At 37.9% G+C, this 23,156-nt stretch overlaps 1 protein-coding gene across 1 annotated transcript; it reads left to right on the top strand.

Annotated features, from left to right (window-relative positions):
• The first annotated feature begins 1,778 nt into the window (after positions 1-1,778).
• suds3 (SDS3 homolog, SIN3A corepressor complex component) lies at positions 1,779-22,116 on the top strand. The gene is made up of 12 exons (XM_002938086.5): positions 1,779-2,304; positions 2,838-2,907; positions 5,848-5,903; positions 8,097-8,168; positions 11,525-11,544; positions 11,641-11,797; positions 13,275-13,370; positions 14,604-14,665; positions 15,545-15,566; positions 16,193-16,298; positions 17,918-18,002; positions 19,557-22,116. Exons 1-12 carry the CDS (start codon positions 2,178-2,180, stop codon positions 19,653-19,655), a joined length of 972 nt encoding a protein of 323 aa, XP_002938132.2. The 5' UTR covers positions 1,779-2,177; the 3' UTR covers positions 19,656-22,116.
• Positions 22,117-23,156: the final 1,040 nt, after the last annotated feature.

Consider the following 23,156-nt stretch of genomic DNA (forward strand, 5'->3'; position numbering starts at 1 on the left):
GTATGCCGCTGCATAACCATTGGGGCAAAAGAGAAGGGTACATGGACATTTATTAGTGCCCAAAAGTGATTGCACAAGCATTTGCCCTTATCGCTTATGTGACCATTTTCTGCAGGATGGGCAACACTGGTGTGTGAGTGAGTTTGTTGTATTAAACATTACTAAATTACCAGTGGCTACACTAGATTAGTTACCAGCAGTAAGTTTTTCTGGTTGAGGATTATGTCATTTTTCATACTAAAGTTGTTTCTGTGTGTGTACTGCATACTATAAAACTAAAACAGCATTGTGCATCAGGCAGGACTCTAGCAGTCCCTGGAAATAGCATTTAGGCTACATACAGTTGAACATCTTTGCTCCACCTTCTGCCCAACACCCATCAAAATTTGCCAGGGGAATCACAGTCAGTCAAAGAATGTCCTACATTGTTTGCTTATTTGACCATATACATGAGGAGGAATAAATGCAAAAAAAATCCCTAAATCTTGACTTTTTTTGCTCTTTGGGATACTAAGCCTTAACAACTTTACTACTAACCCATAACAACTCCACTGTGTCAAGAATGGCAAGCTTTAAATATGTATTTGTGTATGAAATACAATTTTTAGATTAAATTCACCTACTTTTTAACAGGGCCACTTTAAGGTACCAGCAGGACCTGGGCAAAATTTAACTGGTGGGCCCCCAATGTCCAAGAAATTTGTAACAGAATAGCACATGAAGTTTAATATAAAGTGGCAGGCAGTGAAGAAATGGTCTGCGGTTAAGTAGACATGATACCCAGGTGTGCCGCCACGGACCAACAGCCCTGGAAGCAGAAGAATTACAAAATAGTGAAGAAAAAAAGGCAAAGAAATTAAAATAACCATAATAAGCAGATCTTTCAGTTGATTACAGTGAGGGTCTGCAATATCTGGTTGGTGCTTCTGCCAAAAGTGATCCCAGACGAAAGTTGTGCTAGTGTGACCCCTATGCTGGTGATCCCTGGGCAAGTGCCTCTTTTGCTTATTTATTAAAAGAGCCCTGCATTTTAAGATGATTGGGCCTGCACTATATTGGGGTATTAAGCTGACCCTTACCTGCAGGGGCCCCTGAAGCATACAGGGCCCAATAAGATACTATAAGTTTTAATCAGTGTTTATGAAAATTGTGTTCTTCCTAATGTTTGAGGGCCTTTAAGTGATTTTACTTTGGGCCCTATAACTATTCTACATCGCTGCACTCAGCCTCTCGGAAGGCAGCACCTATATGGGCAAGGATTCAGAATAAGCAAATGCCTGATTTCACTAGCAGTACCACAGCCAAGAGTGTAATGTAACTCTGATAATGAAATAGTTGAGCCCTAGCCTTTACCAACTACCCGTGAGAACAAGCGCCAGCACCAAGAAGCACAAGCATTACACCGAGAGAATATGGAGCACGGGGGCGTAGAACAGGAAAGTGGGTCAAGCAATAAAAGTAAATCGGGCAGCTTTATTTGCTCTCCGGCTGGCTCCACGCTTTGGCAACATTGCTGCCACCTGCTGACGGATTGCGAGTACTTCGCCACAAAAGAAGAAAGGAAACGAACCAAAATCAAAGGCTAACAAAAGGGCGACTTCGGTACATTAGTATTAAACACATATAACTTATAATTCCCAAACCAGGGCTTTCCAGCTGTTTGCAGCATTCTGGTGCCGGAAGTTTAGACCAACATATACCGTCGCACCGCTGATTTGACAGCGCTCCAAAAACACATTACTTAGCAACGCCCCTAAGGTAAACGTACCTATACGCGAAACAGAGCCAGACTCGGCCTATGGAGTCAGGGCAATGCCTGTAGCGGGACGTATCATACATATAGCAATACTCTCCTATAAAGGCTCAGATTATTTTTATGCAACTGGTGACATCATTTTTGCGCACAAGTGTTTGCTTTCCGCTCTTATAATGCGCCGCGCTCCCCGTTCGGCCTATGTTTATTATCAGGCAGGGTACGGGGCAGCTTGTGAGGAAGTAGCGCTATTGGAAGCCTGAGAGGACCCCGTTGCCGTGCGGCGCTTGTTGGTTCATTGATGGGAGGCGGGTCTCCCGGGTATGGGAAGCGGAGTGCTGTGTTGATTCGGTACCGATAGGATTTACGGCTGCGTTACTGGGTGTAAGTGTGTTCGGCTTACTGCTACCCCTGTGAAAAGAAAATGTCCTCGGCTGGTGTGTTGTCTCCTGCCGCCGCGGCGGCGGCACCTGATTACTACGAGGAGGACGAGCTGGAAAGTGTGGAGGAAGAAGATGACCGAAGCTTCAGGGGCAGGGAGTCTGATGAAGGTAAGGGGGCTCAGTCCCCCAACTTGTTTATAAGCTTTGTATTGTTTGTTTTTGTAAGAACTGCGATTCCCGTAATGCATTTTTTTTATCGCCATTGCGACATGTAAGTAATATGTTAAACACTAAAATAAAGTGGGTCCCAACACTTCCTAAAGACAACTGCAACTTATATCGGTGCGGCACCCCAAGCCTCATAATCCTCCTTGTAGCTGGTCCGGGATATTAATGTTGCTTAAGCTCATTTCGTGGGACAGTTTGATTATTAAATAGGCCGGTCATTATAGGATAAATCCAGTGACAAAGCCCTTTTAATTAGTTATGTATTTTCATTATGGTTTTGATGAATAGTGTTTATGGAATGTTATTTGTGTTTATAGTAAGCAGGAGCCTTTACATTTCTGTCTCAGCTGAGACATTATCATTTAGTTCCTGTATAGAAACATTACTCCTTTAGTAGGATTTATTCTTGCGCTGTGGTAATATTGTGTTGAGATATAAGATACAATGATATCATGCTGCTGTTATTTTCTCAGATACAGAAGACGCCAGTGAGACTGACATTGCAAAACATGACAATGTTGACTATGTGGAAATGAAAGAACAGTATGTATACATCTCTCTTCCTTTGCCTCTCTGAGGTCTCTGCATCAGACATAAGTGTTTAATGATATAATCAATAATCAAATCAATGATTAGCTTCTTGCACAAACAGGACACCCCTTTTCAACATAACTACAGTTAGACATATGACCAGTGTCCACCAGGATACCAAGAAAACTCCCGGTGGGCCTAGGTGTCAGTTGAGCAAGCACAGACGCTATAGCTTGGAGCTTCAGTAAATAGTTTTGTTGATCTTTCTTCACCCCCAAACCAGCCATAACAACTTAAAGGACATGTAAACCCCACACACAAAAATTTAATCAGTGAACCGCTAATTTGAAATCTTTGAATACCTGCCACACTGCTTGTCCAGAGGTTAATAGTAAAGGTGCCCACACACGTGAAGATCCACTTGCTTGGCGAGGTCGCCAAGCGAGCGGATCTTCTTTCGATATCCCCACCTACAGGTGGGCGATATCGGGAAACATGTAGGCTAATCTGATCGTTAGGCCCTGGGGCCAAGCAATCGAATTAGAATGGCGGCAATGGGGCAGTCAGTTCAGGGACTGCATCAACTAGTCGATGCAGTCCCCGATCCGACTAAATCTTTTAACCTGCCCGATCGATATCTGGCCAATTTCAGGCATGCCCCTCATTCCTGCCCCTACACGGGCCACGGGACCGATATCAGCAGCTACAATCGGCCCGTGTATGGCCACCTTAAAGGAAAAGTAACACTAAAAGTTTTTAACTAAAAAATCTATTCTACCCTCCCCCAATAATTGCCCTATCCTGAAAACCATTTGTTATTTTGAATGCTTTAGTAGAAAATACCTGTAAATCGATTGATCAAGCCTAGCCTGACTTCTGTATAGGAAGGAGTCAGGCTAGGCTCGATCAATGGATCGCCACATAGTTGATGCATCTCCTGATGCTTTCGCCGGCATCGCCGTATCGCCTTTGTTCAAATGACAGGAAGCCGAGTTTAACAGGTATTTTCTTCTATAGTATTCAAAATAACAAATGGTTTTCAGGATAGGGCAATTATTGAGGGAGGGTAGAATAGATTTTTCAGTTAAAAAATGTTAGTGTTACTTTTCCTTTAAGGCTGCAATATCTCTTTAATCACTTAGATTTCCTTCTCCTCCTGTAACCCACTCGCCCCCCACCTTCGGGAATTTGCTTTGATTTCTGGCTTGCCAGACATGCTCAGTTGTTCTAAGCTCAGATTACTAAACACGCCCTCCAGTCTAGCAGCCAGTAAAGAGATGGCATTGCTGGTTCCCAGATTTAAATGCATCAGAGGAAAAAATGGCCATTGGGTGAAAGCTGCTATTTGCTTTAGAAAAATGTGATGGTGCTGGCAAGCGGAGGGGATATATGCAGTACAAATGATGCCATTTGGGTGGGGGAGACATTCCCAACTGATATACATTGTAGGCAAATGTAGGCTTTGCATATTGTATCCTAAGATGATATTATTTATTTATTTTTTTTAATGTTCCTCTGCCGGAATGATGTCAGTATTTGTAAATTATATATCCATTCTGGACTTGTTTATAGTTCTTTGCTACTCCCTTTCTCTGAAACCCCGTTAGGGGTAACTTTTATAATCTTTGCGTGTCAACAACTACATAATATAATTTAGTCATAACCTATTCAGCATTAAGCAACTTATCCACTGCAGGACTATCTGTATATATTATTTTTTAAATACATTTTAGCATGGGGAATCAGTATTATTTGATATATATATCAAGGATACATTTTTATGATGATTTGTCTAGATACCTGAAGGGATATATTTAACACTGTATAAAATGTAAGATAGTGAAAAAGTGTAGATAGTACAAAGGCATATCAGATGTTGAAACTGGGAAATGTTATTGGTTTTTTTTTGTTTTTTTTTAATATTTGCTCCTTTTGAATTTGATCCCAGCAACATGTTTCATAAAAGTTGGTCAGGGTAACAAAAAACTGTAGTTGTGTAATGCTAAAATGAGCATCCCAGAGAGGCTGGAGGGGTGCACCACTTTGTAAAACACTATATGGGCAAATGTTGCACTTTAAGAATAACTTTTCTCAGTGTAAAGTTGCAAATAATTTGGGGATTTCGTCATGGGCACATAATATAATATAATTTAATTTAATTTAAAGATTCAGAGGTCCGGAGTCAGTAGGCAAGGGACAAGGCTAAAAGCCAATATTAAATGCTCATGATCTTTAAGCCCTAAGGCGGCACTGCTTTAAAGACAGATATGATTCTGTAGTGGAAATTTAAACTCTACCATGCAACCATATATAAATATGATCCATCCTAACTTTTTTGAAAACTAAATTGTAAATCATTAATTTTGTATTAATTATGGGTATCTCAAGAAGAATGTCTAGAGACAGAAGTAGAATAGACTGACAAACTAACTGACTTTCAAGCAAACTAATATTATCAATACTATAAATACAAGCTTCACAGCTCGTAGCATGGCTGGATTGCTAAGCTTATGAATCATTGAAAGCAAATTTATACTCTTCAGTTGTTAAATTAAAATATAAAAATGATTCAGGCAACTGAAATGTTTTGAACTCTCAATTGAATTTCCGTTGACACTTTCCTATCCCCTTTTTTATCAATCCATGGTGAGTAGTAATGCATGGGTTGATAAAAAAAAATCAACACGCACCTGTCCCTAACCTGGCAAGTCTCACTATTTTTTATCAGCCGAACCTGCCCAAAACCTCTGAAAGCTGTGTGAATGTTGGCCCAAACCCACCCAACCTGTGGGTTTCAGGCGCTCCCAGACATTACTAATCATGAGTTACTATTTGTAATACAAGCAGAAGCTAATGACTTCTTCTGAATTTTCTTCTTCCCCTTCCTCAAGTGTATTTGAGTATTCTCCCTTGTGATAAATATATTTGAAATGTTTCTATTTTTCTTCTCAGGATGTATCAAGACAAACTGGCTTCTTTGAAGAGACAACTACAGCAGCTTCAAGAAGGTAAGGGAAAGTGGTTAGTGCTGTTGGTGCCTCTGGGATCCACTTGCTAATAAACATAACAGGTCATTTGTCATGGAAAGGTCAAACAAAAAGCAAAACTAGTTTATTTTTACCAAGTGTATGTTTGCTTTCAGGTCTGCTGTCAGTGGGTACAGCCAGTGCCCCACAAGGGCCTGATTAAATTAAGGGCCTTGATTCAATGCTTCTGTTTGGTTTTGTTGGGTGTACTAGATTCTCTGCCAGGATGTTGCTTGGTTTGAAAATATCAGGAGAATTTTCAACACTCCTTTAAGATGCTTTTATTCCCTTCTCCTATTATATAAGTTTACCATTCTTAGACAATTAGATGTTTGAACTTAAAGATATTTTTTTTTCAGCCTTGATTCTTTCATAGTGCTGGTGAACAAAATTGTATTTTTTGATACAGCATCAGTTATTTATATAGTTTTTGCAAAAGCCAGATAACAAGCCTGTATGGAAGGAAACCAGACTTTCAAAACTAAACCAGCATAGGAGGCTGGAGAACATACAAACCTTGGAATTTAATTCTGGTGGTACAAGGCAGAAGTAGCCTCTGTGCTGCCCAGTATAACAGAAACATCACATGGAAATCATTAAGTCTGGAGTAATCAAGTCTCAACATTACACTAGTCAGTCATGTTAAGTTGCCTCTCATTTAGAGTATACATTAGGTATAAAAGAAGTCTGCTGCTTGAGCTTTCAAAATAGCATAAGGCAACAAATAGATTTCCAAAAAAGCCAAATAATTGGTTCTAGAATTTCAGTGTGCACAAAAACAGCATGCCGAAACCTTGACCTACATCCATGTTCCTATTTGGTGATGCGCTTTTTCCATGCTCACTGACACGTACAAGCAGACACTTAGGGGCACATTTACTAATCCACGAACGTCCGAAAAGCGTCCGAATGCGTTTTTTTTCGTAATGATCTGTATTTTGTGAATTGTCGCACAGTTTTTGAGCGCTCAATACGAAAAAGTTTCGACAATTCGCAAAAGTCGCGACAATTCACGAAAGTCATAATAGCTATGAAAAAGTCGTGACAATTCACGAACGTCATAATGGCTATGAAAAGTCGCAACAATTCCCGAAATTTGTAATGGCAATGAAAAAGTTGCGACAATTTGCGCAAGTCGTAACGGTTATGAAAAAGTCGCGGCAATTTACGAAAAAGTCGTAACGGCAACGAAAAAATCGCAAAATGTTCGTTTTACAATCCGAATTTTTCTCATTCGGATTCGTGGATTAGTAAATCAGCCCCCTAATATAGTTCTTAAAGATCGCACAACTTGAATTTCCCATGGAATTGCATCTAGGCCTCTGTAATCCTGTCTTAACTAATATGTGGCCTGAAACCTGGAATTAATTCTGTGCTATCACTTGGGATGCCTTTTATATCTAATGTGTTTTTGTGAGCAGAGTTGCATGTCTTGATGTAAAGGGCACAAATTGTGGACCCCAGACATCCAGTTATAATCTTATTCGGAGAAATTCTAAAGAATGCCTTCGATTTAAATCACTAACTGTTAAACATAGTGATGGATCTATAATGTTATGGGGAGCAGTTTATTTGGAGTCATTTGTTTTAATGATTGCCCTTCATAAGAACAATTTTGCTCTGTTACTTCATGATATTTACATATTCCACGATAATGCCTGTATACATACTGCTAAACAGAGCTGATTATATGAAATTTGGAGCCCTCCTCACCAGAGCCAAGGATATTTCTAGATTTTTAGAAGGACGAGGAGTTGGCATAGAAATTGATTAGTTTTAGATGTAGAATTTCCTGTAACTGCTTTGAATCCCTGTGGCAATTTTTTGTGACCCTGGACAAGTTGCTTACTCTCCTGGTAGCAAATTTTTCTGGCATAACTATTTTTATGCAAGAAAAAGCATGATGCCGTATTTTAAAATTCTCAAGGAATTATTGTAAGAACCCCTCTGGATTACACATTTCTCTAATGTTTAATAATATTAGTTGTGTATAAGATATGATGGAGTTACACAAAATTGTTTTATTAACTTGCCATCTCTTAGTAACTTTCACAAATGAATATAATATAATCACTTAAAAATTGAAAAGTGATTTCTTAATTTCATTGGTATAATTTATATTCAGATTACATTCATGTATCAAGCTTTTCTTAAAATCATTTTTGTTTTTATAAGGTACCCTACAAGAGTACCAGAAGCGACTGAAAAAGCTAGATCAACAGTACAAAGAGAGAATACGAAATGCTGGTAAGAATACAAGATAAAATTCCTTAGAAAATGATTTTGTTTTTGTTGTATTTACGCTTTTACTGCCAAGCTCATATGTAATATGTGCTTGCAAAAAAAGGCTTTAACTGCCAAGCAGGTATCACATACATGCTTTACAGTTAAGGGTTCTCTCTCTGCACTGGTGGCTTTTGCCGCTGGCACGGAGGATTGAATGCGCCCTTAACCCCCTAGGCAAAGTGGACTGGCAAGTCGGTACTGCATCATGATTGTTGCAGGACTCTACCTCTAACAGCAGACATGATCACACTTGTCTGCTGTTAGTGCTTCCTTCTCCAGAGCCCGTCCACGCACATCCTGCTGCGAAGGCTCTGTGATCGTGGGGCCCTCGTCGGTTGAAGGACCTTCCTGCTTACAAAAATGGTAAGTGGCTCTTTAAACATTTACATACACAATACACATTTTACCAAAGTTAGCTTTTTATATGCTTTTCTGTTTATTTTTTTTCTTTTGCACACATTCACACACTTTTTAGAGGTGTGCCTAATTGTGTCACATTTGTGATTTTATTGTAGTTCTATGCTTGCATAGTTGTTTGTTGCATTTTTTTAACATAGCTTTACCTGTTTCGAATTTGTCAGAATGTGTACTTGTATGGTTTTGTGGGAGTCTCTGGACAGTGAAGGGGTCTTACGGCGCATAACACGCAGTCGGGGCTTCTGTTTGCAGAAGCTGAGTTGGCAGACGAGAATTATAATTTGGTATTGGATAATTTGGTATATCTATGCATATTGGACATCAAACTGTTCAGTAGATCTCTGGAGTCCATATTTGGGGTGATTGTATGTAAAAAATTGTGCGAGATAAATGTGGCAAATTGCAATATTTTTAAAAACTATAAATACTTTTTATTGGTGTGTTCAGGAGACATTGGACTTTCCAAATCATTTGTATTTTTGTACATAAAATTTGTTTTGGGGGAAAAAAAAAAATCTTAATTTTTTTTAGACATTTAGAACCCTATATCTTGCTACAGGAGTGGAATTGCGCAAAAATTCTATCATATTCTGAAAGCTTAGGTTTTCCTGAAAAAAACAATATATTGTTTTTCCAAGTAAACTAAATGTACCTGATGGGAAAGGCCCCTCAAATGAAAGAGTGCAAACTGTTAAAAAATGTTAAAAAATTGTGAATTGCCGTTATGTTTAAGCAGCAAAAATAACTGCCTAGGGGCCTACACACGACCACTGATGATATGGTTCTGAATTGTATGAAAAAAGTGTGCCGATTTTGTTGTGAAGCAAAACAAAACACTGTTATAGTGTACAGACATTCTTATTTTTATTCTTTACTGTTTTACTAGCTTGTTCCTTGACCCACACCATCAAAAGGAAATACTGTAGCTTGTATCATCTTTTTGCTATGTTTGGCATTACTCCTGCATACTGACTAGAGCAATGGCCCATGGGAAGTGAGCAGGCATTGCTGTTTACAAAAATGTTGTTGCACCAGTATTCTGCATTCATTGCACTGAGTAAGGGATAGGAGCAAACTTGCTTGTGGAACTAAAACTGTCCTTGATACTGTTGCACAGTGACACACACCACCTTAGTTACTCGTAGTTGCTGCTTTTCTCATTAGACAGGAGGCCTGCCAGCCCTCATCAACAGCAGGATCAGTAATAATTTTCCTCAAACCTTTAGGCAACGTACAGTGTATAACCCTTTCGTATATAATACATTCCTCCCTAAGAGTTTTGTATTTGTGTTGGGAAAGGGGGCGGTCTAGCCTAGTGTGGATATTTTTGATGTACCAGTGGCTTATCAGATATATCCGATACAAATTTCAGGATTTTGTGTTCCATGGTACTCCTGCTGTGAAGTAGACGGTGGTACGCTTTAGGCTGTCAGTCTAAAATGAATACTTAACCCCATGAGCTACTGTACACCAGTTGGCTTATTTATTAATTTTTGAGTTTGTGAATTTGAGTTTGTTTTTCCAAATTGAATAAACTTACACATCGAATGCTCGCTTATTTATTAATAAGGAAAACTAGTTTAAATAAAAAACTCAAATACCTCAAATTTTTCGAGTTTACAAACTTGAAAAACTCAGAGTTTGAAAATATGGTTTGACTTTGCCTAGGACAACTCCCATTGATTTCTATAGAAACTTGCAAGCTTTAAGATGGTGAATTTTTCCATTCGAATTCTCCAGACAAAGTTTTTGTTGAACCATGATTCAAATCAGAGTTTTTTTTAGTGGAAAAAAAAAACAAATAACAAATGTGAAGGTTGATAAACCGCCTCCCAGATGTTTTGTGTGTTGCAAAAAGTAGTTCACCTTGTAAAATATATTATTATGCTGTGGACAATGGCATTCAAAGATTGAAGGTAGATTGCACATTGCAGGGCACTTTAGGCTGTCTGTCTAAAATGCATGCTTAACATTAATTTAAATGCAACCCCATGAGCTACTGTACATCAGGTGTTTTGTTGCAAAAGGTAATCCACCTTGAAGAAAAAAAACTTTTATTATGTTTTCTTTTTTTTACATTTTTATTCTGCATCTTTCAAGTTTGTGAAGCATCCTATTCAGACATTTAAGATATGCAACCAGAGGGGCTGAATTTGTAGATTATCTAATCTGCTTGGTTCTTATTAGCGGTCAGTTACCATTGCAGCTGGACAGAATTTTAAATGTAAGCTCAATGAAAAATAAGAACATCCTAAGGCCACATTTCATTGTCAAATTTTACACCCCCATACAGCACATCTATCCCCATTGTGCTGTTCCGCACATTTCGTGAATTTCATATGCAACCAGAGGAAAAGAGTGATTAAACTGAACACTGACAGTTCTTCGTACTGAATGATGATGCATACTGCCAGTGGTAGAAATGTACTAGAGGCGCCACGCATACTGCTATGGTGAATAGAGACCATCCTGGGTGGGTAGCAGCACAATAAACCTCAACTTTACATTGCCTCAATTTAAGGTTTCCTATTTTTTTTTTGTGCTCCCGCCAATTTATGATACATTTTTTTTTTTTATTTTTTGGGACCATGCAATTAACACCAAAATAATGGTTTTGGTTTCCTAAAAAGCCTGATTGTCCTCTGTGAATGTTAATTTTTAGTGAAAGTAAACTGTTAGAAATACTTTCTGATTTTACACCATCAAAACAGGCAGTTGGTACAAAGGATGATCATTAAATTTATACCTATTCAGATTTGTTGTTAGCTTATTGTTTGACTTATTGTTTTTATTGATCAAACCATGCCTAGCTCCAGTTCCTTAGAAAAATACACTTAATTAATGATGCTTGTTGTGATTATTATGACTTTAATTCTAATTAATGTCTTTGTTTCTTCCAGAGCTTTTCCTGCAGCTAGAGGTAAGTGGCTTTTACTTGTATAGTAGGAATTGCATTATTGTGTTATTGGAGATATCCAAAATCCTACCTGTTTTTCATTCTTTGTAATTGCACCAGACTGAGCAGGTAGAAAGAAATTACATCAAGGAGAAGAAAGCAGCTGTTAAGGAGTTTGAAGATAAGAAAATTGAACTAAAGGAAAACTTAATTGCAGAGCTTGAAGAAAAGAAGAAAATGATTGAAAATGAGAAGTTAACAATGGAATTGACTGGAGGTAAGATGAATCTTTGCTGAAAATAAAGTGAAACATTTCAATTCACTGTAAATGAGTTAAGTGCAAACAGTTTTTGTATTCTATACACTGTGGGGCCTATTTATTCAAGTACGACAGGTACGAATTACAAAAAATTCGTATTTGATCGTACTGTGGGTATTTTCGGCAACTTTTTTGTATTTTGCGCAACTTTTTCGTACTTTGCAACAAAATCGTATTGTTGTGACGAGTAAGAAAGTTTCGGATTCATTCAAGCTTCGGTATAGTGACTTTCCTTGGGCCAGGTTGGAGCTGCTGAGTGCCTTTGAGTCCTATGGGAGGCTTCCAAAATTAAGCACAGAAGAATCAAAGTCAGAAAGGTTTTCCTGCTGTTTACGATCGTTCGGATACGAAAATTTTGGTGACTTTCGGATCACCAATATGATATTATCGTGACTAATGCGATTTTTCCCGTAAGCGTTTTCGTGATATTTGCATTTATCAGAAATTATCATATTTAATCCAAATTTTTCCCAATTTGGGATTCAAACTCGTACTTTGATGAATAGACCCCTTAGTATAGAAATGATAGTTAATACTTGCTCAAATAATAACCCCTCTTCCATCCCAAAGGGGTTTCTGGGATCACTCCTTGTATTGGATAAAGGGCAGACAGAAACTTGTGCATAACCCATTTGGACTACCATAGCTTAACCTTTACTAACCCAGCCATTTTTATAACTGATCATGGTAGATTTGAAAGTTGTTTTATCAAAGCAGTTATTGAGTCTCCAGTTCTGGGATCTTCTTTTCACTGTCACCCCTCCTTTTTTCTTTATTTGCGCACTTATTCAAAGCATCATCACTAAAACTCAGGCATCGGGATTTTTAGGACTAGCCCAACATTGCATTATTTACCCACACTTCACAAATCCAAGCTTCCAAATTTCTATGCTATATTTTTAAGTAGTCAAATAGAGGAGACCAGTATCTCTGACTGGTAGTAATGCCTAAAATTAACTTTGGCCCTAAAATTCCATATATTTTCTGATCATTTCTTATCATTGGGTGATGAAAAGAGAGAGTAGTTTTTTTTGCTGAGGGGCCAAAAAGCCTTCAGGATAACCATACACATCATACTATATGAATTACGTGCCCTTCACTGTTAGGAAGATTGCAGTAGTGTTATCGGTTTATGTTATGAGATTATTTTTAGTATGTCCTGTTTAGGTTACACATTACTATTACAATAGAACATTTTGTTTTATATATTTGTTCGAGCTCCTCTTCTGTTTTCTTCTGAAAATAAAAATGGATTTTTTTTCCAGATTTGAATATGCATCTTAACGATTAAAACTGTTTATTTTGTTGGTCCTGCAGAATTGCATGACGTTCAAATTGTAACAAACAGTATTTTAGCCCATGCTCCCATGCAGTTGTGTAAGTAATATGAGCTCATGCCAAGGAGTGGTATTTATCGTCCTCTCCCCATCTACAGATTCCATGGAAGTGAAGCCTATTATGACACGTAAATTACGAAGAAGGCCGAATGATCCAGTGCCAATTCCAGACAAAAGAAGAAAACCTGCTCCTGATATCTTTTGCAAATACTTAATATTTCATGACTATAGGCCACACAGACAGCTTTTCAGATGTTAAACAGCAAAAAAAGTATCCCACGGTTAGTGGGATGCTTTGACTGACTTTGATAAAATGAATCATTATCATGACTGACTTTGACATACTTTATCGTGTATACAACACAGCCATGATTATGCAGCTCTTTCTGAAGTTGTCCTTCAGTCATAACAGTCCATGCCCCAGTGGAGCTTCCGATCTATGTTCCCTATTACGTGTACGTGCGACTGCTGGACATTGCAGCGCAGCGTATACCATCCTTCCAGCGATTTACATTCCAACTGGTGGGATGGCATTGCGGGGAGATTTGTCCCCATGACAACAAAGATTTGTTGCGGATCGACTAATCTCCCGTTTACAACTGCCCTTAGGGTGAAGACACATGGAGCTACTAGTAGCAGCTACTTGTAGTGGCTACTAAAATAGACAATGCCGATCATTTACTGATAACGGTCTCAACATGTTTTTTAGCAGAGGCAATTCTCAGTATTGTCTATGGCAGGGTATTTTTTGGCGTTTAGCAGCCGTGACAAAGTAGCTGCTACTAATAGCTCTTTGTGTCTTCACCATTAGATGGATAAAAACACACGCACTAAATTGATAAATTAAAAAAAAAAAAAATGTATATACCATTAGCCCATGGGAGATCACCTTTTAATAGACTTTGTTTAGTAAAAAAAAAAAAAGTGCTATAAATTTACCCTATTTTAGAGTAGGGCCAGAATTACTTTTTCAGTTAATTACTTTTAGGTAAGGTATTGTGCACACAGCTTTATATATCTGGACACTTACTTTTTATTCCATTACATGTCAGTTGCCATACTAATTATGTATATGAAAGATACCATATATTGTTCTGGAAATGGCAGAATGCAGGTGCAGTGGTAGAGGAAAATGATGCTTGGGTTTTCCTTATAATGTCAGTTTAATGACACATCATTGAGCTAAGGAATTATCATGCAAGAACAAGTATTGTAAATACACATCATGATGTTTATTGTAGGTAACAAACCTACAATTTGCATTATAGGGATGGGGGTGTATCTGGGTCACATTTGAGGCTTGTTTTAAGAATTTTTGTGAATTGTTATAGTTAAATTTACATGTGTAATTTCTAGAGATATATCTGTTTGGAACGTTTTTTTTTTTATATACTTCTCATTGTGAACTATGACTTAATTCTTGGCACCCCAGCTAAATTATCTGCTAACAGATGAACAAATCATGGAGGATTTACGAATCTTAAACAAGGTGAGTCTGGTTACATTGCATAAAGGGAGATTACATTGATCTTTGTGTTTTATTACAGCACTAAAAACCTAAAGATCTTCATGCTCTATGTTGACTGACTGTCAATTTACCAGTGGTTGTTACCATGGAGCTAGGTAGTAGTGGCACACCTTCATGATGTTTCCCCTTGCTTCTAAGAGTGCAGTATGGCAACTAAGTTGAACTCCAGAGTTAAGTTTAGTATTATTTTTCTAGTTATTTCTAAACAAATGTATTAAGTGGTTAACATGGGGCTTCATTTTTTAGCCTTACAATGTACCAAAACACTGTACAGTGTTACAGTATCTCCTGTCTCTTGCATTCTGCAAGCTAGGCATTCCTGACAGTGTGGCTCATTTAGCAATCCTATCCCCCAAAATTGCAGCCATTTAGGCCCATCCACAGTGCATTTTCACCCATGGCATAGAAGGAGCAAGCTGTATTCATCTTGTACTGAATAAAAAATTCTGGTGCAGGGTGCTGAGTAGAGTAAGGAACGTAACGTCTGCTACAAACAGATGTTAAGTATATGGCTGTCTGGTGCCTCCTGGCCCTGGCACTCCCTAACCTTCTGTCTGAATGACATGCAGCTATTGCAGCGTTCAGGGGACACTCGCGTACTGACACCCTTCCACCCCATTTGGATACAGTGCTAGCAATTGGGCAGCTGTCAGGAAGGCACTATTAATACTGGAGGCAGTGTATAGAAAGATTAAAACAACTGAAGCCTTGTAAGTACAGTACAGTGAAGAAAATGATCTACAGTATATGCTGCTATTAGAGTATAAGTGGGATTTGTATGGCATGCAAGGTTGATTAAGCTCATTAAAACCCTTTCTATCTTTTTTTTTTTTCTCTTAGTTAAAATCTCCTAAGAGACCTGGTAAGTTTATACATTAATGGTAAACACCTTAGAGATTAATACTGTTTTTATTCTATAGAAATTGCTGTTTTAAGTTACTTTTCAGGTATGCTGTAGTAATGATCAGAACCATGCCAAATTTGCTTAAAAAGGATTTATGCCTTGGGTGATTTAGTAAAATACTGCATACAAAACACAAAGTGGAACCCTAATCTGTGTTGTAATGATAGTAGAGGTGTAAGGACTTTGCCCTGAGCTGGAATCATTTACAGTCATTGTGCTTTCAGATTTGCCTGATACTTACAGGGCTAAACTAAACAGATGGCACTTTGTTTAAATATATAATTTATATGCCCCTCTCTCTTTAAAATGTCTTCAGGTTTCAGGCCTCGTACCTCAATCGTACCTCAATTGATCATGGACACGCATGCACTAGTGGTGCTAAGCCAAATTAGGGCACACCTTGTAGGGCAATGGCACACATGCTGGTGGGATACAATAAATGTTGGCTGTTAAAAATAAAAAAAAAAATTACCCCCCTCCCCAACCACCCTCCTGAGTTGGCTGAATTATAAAAGGTTTTTACCAGCTCTGCTGCAGTACCTAAATCGGACATGAGCATCCTAAATTCGTCTTTTTCTTTATAGTATCACCCTCAAGTCCAGAACACCTTCCAACCACACAGGCTGAATCCCCTGCCCAACGATTTGAAGCTCGGATAGAAGATGGAAAGCTGTACTATGATAAAAGATGGTAAGGTACTTTAAATAAACTTGAGACACAGAGAGCATCTACAGTAAAGGAGTAGCCGCTTTATACAGAGCTCGTTAGAATTAAATGAGTCTAAATAAGTGAAATATATATACAAATAAAGCTATGAAAGTGTGTGATTAGTCATTAAGCCAGGGAAGTGTAAGATTTAGAAATGACCTTTGTCCTGCTGATACACAATACCTACACAATTTACCAGGTTTTAACCTAGAAATGCCACTAGATGGCAGTATTCATACAATGTTCATAATCGCTTGTTCAGATAGTTATCCTATCCTCCAGTAACCTACTAACCTAACAGCTCACCATGAACAGTTTTTCTTTTACCTACCCTAAAACAGGTAGTAATTGTAGGGTTCCCTGGCTACCTTTGGGACACAGTATTTTCATTAGAGTTTTTTAAAGTTGTGTTTTTAAATGCATTCACTTGCTTTGGCAAGGCAGATTTTTTCCATTAGCAGTCCTTTGTTCCTAAACCTGCATATTTTGTCACTCTTTTCAAACCATATTCCTGCAGTGTAAGTAACTGGAGATAAATCATATCTGTCATATTTACTTTATGTGCACTAAAATGCAATTGCTACAATAAAAAAAAAATTCTATGCAAACACACATACAGCAGCATGCCAATGTAATGCCTTCTCTGTTTAGATTTCTCCATGAGATACATTTCTGATCATTTTGCTGCTGCTGCTTTTGCACTAAATTACTTTCCCAGTGCCATGTGCACCTGTTTAGGGTCATGCTCTTAATCCTCATGTCAAGGCTTCACATCTATAGCTATAGCTTTCAAATTTATTGTGTGCTGTGGCACAAGAAAAAGCATGCTTTAGTAAAATATGGCTGCACTTTTATGATTATATCATATTTTAATGGGCTTCATATTTAATGCCTTCAGAAGCAATTTACTAGAATATTTCATATATTGATATGTTAAGAACAGTGCAGAATACGTTTTGGCAGCTGGGATAACTTCCCCCAAATGGGTGATCAGGCAAGCTAGAAAGAGCTATAATTTTTTTATTTTTATGTAGTGCAGTGGTAATGCAGCCTGGTCATGCATAATTACTGAGCATTTGTGCCTACAGTGTACTACAGACCATACAGGTGCAAGTCTGACTAGATACCAAAATGACTGCTTTGCAATAAATGTGATTTTATAGTTTGTTGATATGAGCAAGGTTGTACACGTCTATTATTTATAGGCTACTAGAAGTTTGTTTAGTGCTGTGCATAATGACATATACTATATATCAAAGAATATACTATAAACAATACTAAAATCAAAGAATAGTGTTTGCTTTTTATTGAACAGATATTAGTATGGTACTGTAGCCTGTTTTGCTTGCTGCCTCTGGTTCATTTCATTCTGTGGAACTTTTAGTTAATAAATATTCATGACTTTGGCTAAAAATAACTTAAATTACAAGTAGAGTACAGACTTAGTGAACCTAATAGTAATGCAGGCAAAATCACATTTAAACCAATAAAAACACTGTGCAGAAACATCATGGAATAATTCCTTAAGTTATTAATATTAGAGACTGATTTTATTGCAGCAGAGGATTGCTCTGCAATCTAACTCCTGTGCTTTCTTCCAGGTACCACAAGAGCCAAGCCATCTATCTGGAATCTAAGGACAATACCAAAATCAGCTGTGTCATCAGTTCTGTGGGAAATAATGAGGTATACTATGAGTTCTTTTACAAAGCACAACTGTATAATGAATGCATAAAACCTATGTTGGGATAGGGATTTAAATGTTGTTTAAATATGGGGATGCTGATTTATCAATTTCTATTGGGCTGAAAAAACCTAAACCCCCCTGTGGCTTTTCTTACACTACCACAGCGAAACTAAGCACGCATTCCATTTTCTTTGATAAATCCTTACGCAAATTTGCACTCATGCAATTTTCTCAGCTTTTATTTTTTTTTATTTGCAACTTAAGAGAAATTGCAGGTTTGAATTTGAAATTGCAGGTATAACTGCCATTCAACTGAGAATAAAATGCTTTCTAGCAAACTTAGGCTGTTTAAATTCTGCTTCTAATTTGGTGTTGAGAGCTGAGAGCAAATTACAAAACTTACTCTTTTCATAATGAAAGAGAATGTGAACTTTGCAACATAAATTCATTAGAAATGTGCAGTAATTCTAAGTTATTTTTAAATCTGTGTTGGTGTTCCCACCAACAATAACAAGCATGCAAGCCATTATGTAATTGGTTTGAGGAGAGCAGGCATACTTTATATCCAGTTTCTGCTGAATAGTTTATGTAGTCTGACAAAGAAACAACAAGGTATATAAAGTCTAGGCAGATATTGCTTTTCAGTGGCAATGTATAAAGAATTCTTTAGGGGACATTTACGTTTGTTACTGCAGTTATAGTTGCACTGCAATCATTTGCGTAGGCACTTATTGTTCCTCTGTGGAGTTGCACTTGGTGCTGATCAGTCCCTCAGCCTCCTGTTGACGCAGGGGAACCCTTAAGCTACCACCACCTCCAAACCAGGCGATAACTCCAGGAAGCCAACCATACTTTGGCAAGTGCAACTACGCTGGAATAACAGGATGATTGCACTCAAAATTGCACATTGCTTACTATGCCTGCAGTCATGACTCCTTCTGTTTTTAGTTTTACAAGTTTTTTTTTTATTTTCTTACTCCACCTCCTCCTGGTTCTCGGTAAACCAGGTTGCAGACTTTCACAATTATTACAGTTTAATACATAAGTTGATACATTGCTCAGCAGCATCATAGATATGGCATTTATAACTGTTACTCTGTGACAGACTGTAGTAGAGCTCAGGAAATATGCTCTGTAGGGGCTGAAGCTGCTGCTCAGAAATGTATCCAATTGTAAGAGTTTGGAAAGTCTGCCACCTGGCTTACAGAGCCACTACTTACAAACAGGAGAGGGTCAAATGAAATGGTCAATTTTTAAAACTTGAAATACAGTAGCATTTATAGCATTTGGAAAAGCAAAGGTGATCTTTCCTTTTAGGTTAAACAGATCTTCAGCACTGAATTCCCTTTAAACCATATTACAGCTACATTTTTATTATATCCGCTTTCCTAGTCTTCCTCCTGTATCTGGTGCTTAGGAACCCTGCGTAACTGATACAGCTTAATGTACAATGTTTCACACGCGCTTACCTACATAACTACTTCAGAAATGGAATGTCTTGTTTTTATTTTTTGAGCGCACTTTTAATGTTTTCATTTCTTCTATTTATACAGATTTGGGTAAGAAAGAGCAGTGACAGCACAAAAGTAAGAATTTACCTGGGCCAGTTACAGAAGGGCTTGTTTGTGATCAGAAGACGCTCAGCAGCGTGATATGCATGACTCTTAAAGAGAATGTTGCACCCAATTAACATCCACTATCACTGGCAAAACAGATATCAGTGAACATTGAAGTATTGGGTCATGAATTGACCATGGCAGTCCTTTGATAGAACCATTTTGCGGTCATCCTGGATTTGATGAGTACATTCTCATGACTTTCTGTGATTCCTTGGAAGTAAGCAGAGAATGATCTTTAAATAATCCTTCCCCAAAACCATCTTCAGCAATCATTGTGGCTTACCACTGCTAAAGCCACCAACACGCCTTCACCTCCAAGATGATATGCATTGAAATTCTAAGAGCTACAGAAATGGTGGCTGCCATTATTGGTGCAGCTTTGCATGATTATTTAAAGGAGAGGGCCAGTCTGTTACTTTTAGTTTTGAGCCAAATGTTTAACTTTTCACTTTTAAACATGCTAAACTTTTAAAGCAAACCACGACAAAGGCCAAGACTCCATAATGTATTAATGAGTACAAGGTTGCTGTATTTGCAGTTATCCCAGCTTTTTGTTTTAGGGCGATGGCACACCAGATATTTTGACCTTTCTCAGGGTGAACCATGCCAGCTAAAACTTCTTTTCCATGCCTCCTGTCATCTTACTATTCACATGAACGGGGGAATACACTGCTTGGGGCAAATGGCGATGCTGTCAAGGAGTTATCATTGGGGAATTGCCAAATGATCCAATCCCCACCTGACAATGCCTAGGTTTGCAAAAAGTAGCAGGTTTCCCTTTGCTTTGAATGGAACATACCCGCACTCAAGAAAGGACTTGTGACTGGCATGATTGTTCCTGAGAACAGTGGAGTAGTTAGAACACCTGGTGTGCTACATACCATGTTATAGGTACACTGACAAATGTTTTCTCTGTATAGGAGTAACAGGCAATTTATTGGCATAAGCTTAGGGAAGATCAAATTACCATTATGTAATTTTTTAGACTAGACAAGCATTAGTAATCTAGTATATCCAACGCATTGTTTTAAAGGAAACTTCAGATCCATGCAGCAGACACGGCCAGACAGATGTCCTTATTGCACAACATCTCAGTTAAGCTAAGGGGCACAATTATCAAATAGTAAAACTAGAGTTTGCCACACTAAAATCCCGCCAATCTCTATTTGTTAGATTTATGAGAGCATATTTTATCATTACATGAAAATGAGAGTTCATCCCTTGATAAACGCACTTTAAAATTAGAAATGAATGGATAATGGCGGAGTTTTACTGCAGTGAGCTCTAATTTCACTCTTTGATAAATATGCCCCAAAATATCTCAGGAACTAAGTACATTTTATGTTTTTAATTTTGCTCTCTTCTAGGATTCTTGGCTTTTATATATTTCAATGCAAATTACTTTAATTATTATACTAGACTTTACTGAAAATGCTGCATAATTCCCATGCTGTCCTGTTTTATAGACTCTCAGTATATCAGTGTTTGTGCCGCTATAAATTGGTTACACATTACCAAGTGTTGCACCAATCATAACTAAAACACTGCTGAAGATTGCCAGCTAAGTTGGCCTTATTCCCACTGGAACCTGGGAAAGTAGAGGATTTCTTTGATTCAAAATTTGTCAATAGTCATTAATGCTAATGACCAGTCTTTGTCTTTAAAGAGACTCACAACAATTTAGCGACTTGTAAGAAATTCAGTTTCTGTGGATTTGTATGAGTTATTATCTTTTTTTTTTTTTTTTTATAGTTTATATCTCTGCATTACACTTGTTAACTGCAAATTTAAAAAATTAAATATGTGCATTGTTTGAGTTTCTACCTTGAGCCTATCGTTGTACTGTTAAGCTGGCCATACAAGAGCAGTAATTGTAGTCCCATTTTGCTCCTATAAGGGGGCTTCTCAGGAGCTTGATGCCACTGAGTGAGCCAGCCAGGGAATAAATAACAACTTATTCCCTTTTAATCCATTAATTTGACCAGATCAGTTCATTTTTTCTGTCTACATGTGAGGCCACATTACATAACATCAGTGTGTCCAAGATGATAACAAATCCGCCTTGGCCTTTGTACAGCTTCTCAGCATGGCTTTAAATTCAGATCAGTAAAGAATGCTGGTGACATTGGCCTGTCTAAATTCTGCTCAGGTGTTGGCAACTGACCCAAAGGGGGGTCCAAGCAGGCAGGAGATTACTGTATGTATTAGCCCCTGAATGGTAGTGCAATACTGCTATCACTTAGAATCTTGGTAGGTAAAACTGGCCTTAGTGGTTGGCTTAGAAATCAATCCGTTGCCCACTGCTTCACAAGAATCGCTGAACAGAATGCTTCCTTAGGAAACTGTTGTCTGCCTTTTTCTTAATGTTGTGTAATATAATAAACAAAGGCACTGACCATTTTTGTTAATTTTCTTGCGTTAGAGTGGTTTTTCAGTAGTAACTGAATATCAAGAAAAATATGACTTTTAAATCCTTTATATTAATAAAGTTTACTTTTCATTATTACATATACTGTGCAAATGTTAGTGTTATCTGAGCTGGAATAAACATTTTAGCTGGGTATATAATAGGAGTTTATAGTGATGCTGAAATCTGTGCATTCTATAATACTTCAAAATAGCAAACATTGCTAGAAAACACATGGTATTCATTTATTTCAGGGCAGTGAAAGAAATGTCTTTACTTTGCAGAGCACAAGGTGTGGAAGCTGCTTTATGGCCATTCACCATTCCCACTTCTGCATGTGTGGAGGACAGAGATGATGAGGGTTTTAGATTTGAAGCAGGCAGGCCGCGAGAGAATGCAAAGTTTTTTGCGGTTTTATGCGTATTTCGGCTACATGTGCCTGCACCCGAGCGTATCTCATTCATTTGGGTGCAGGCACAGGTAGGACGCATTTACCACTAATTAGTGTGAGATATTGGAATGTGGTCATTTCAGTTTTGCACAATTTTACTCAGCCCGCTGTTTGTTTGGTATTTTAGTCTATGCAGTTCTACTAAAAACAGTCATGGCTTGAAACCGGCCTCCATACCTGCTGAGTAAGGAATTCCTTACCGAATATCGTACGAAACGAGGTTTTGTACGATATTATCGGTGCGTGTATGGCCACCTTTAGCCTTTAATGTAATGTTTGTTTTTTTTTGTAGGATTTAGAGGCTGGATGTGATTCCCTTCTGCAAGACTGCTTAGCATAATAGAATAATTTAATTTTTATTACACTCTATTTATACAGGCATAACTGTTATACAAAAAAAACAATTATGCAGAAAGCTCCAAATAGGGGAAAGCTGTTTACCTCACAGTCCATTTTAAAGGAGAAAGAAAGTTACAATCACTTAGGGTGCCAAAATGTCAGGCTTAACATTTGGCACCCCCCAGTGATTGTAACTTTCCTTCTACTTTAAGCAAATAACTTTTGTTTTTATTTTTCCTGTAATAAGCTAAACTGCATAAATCCAGTCCTTTGGGTTTATTTTGTTATTTTTTTTTCTTTAGTGTTTTTAAGTAGATTAGGTATACCCCATAGTAAA

This window comes from Xenopus tropicalis, chromosome 1, assembly GCF_000004195.4.
Source record: "Xenopus tropicalis strain Nigerian chromosome 1, UCB_Xtro_10.0, whole genome shotgun sequence".
Lineage (NCBI taxonomy): Eukaryota > Metazoa > Chordata > Amphibia > Anura > Pipidae > Xenopus > Xenopus tropicalis.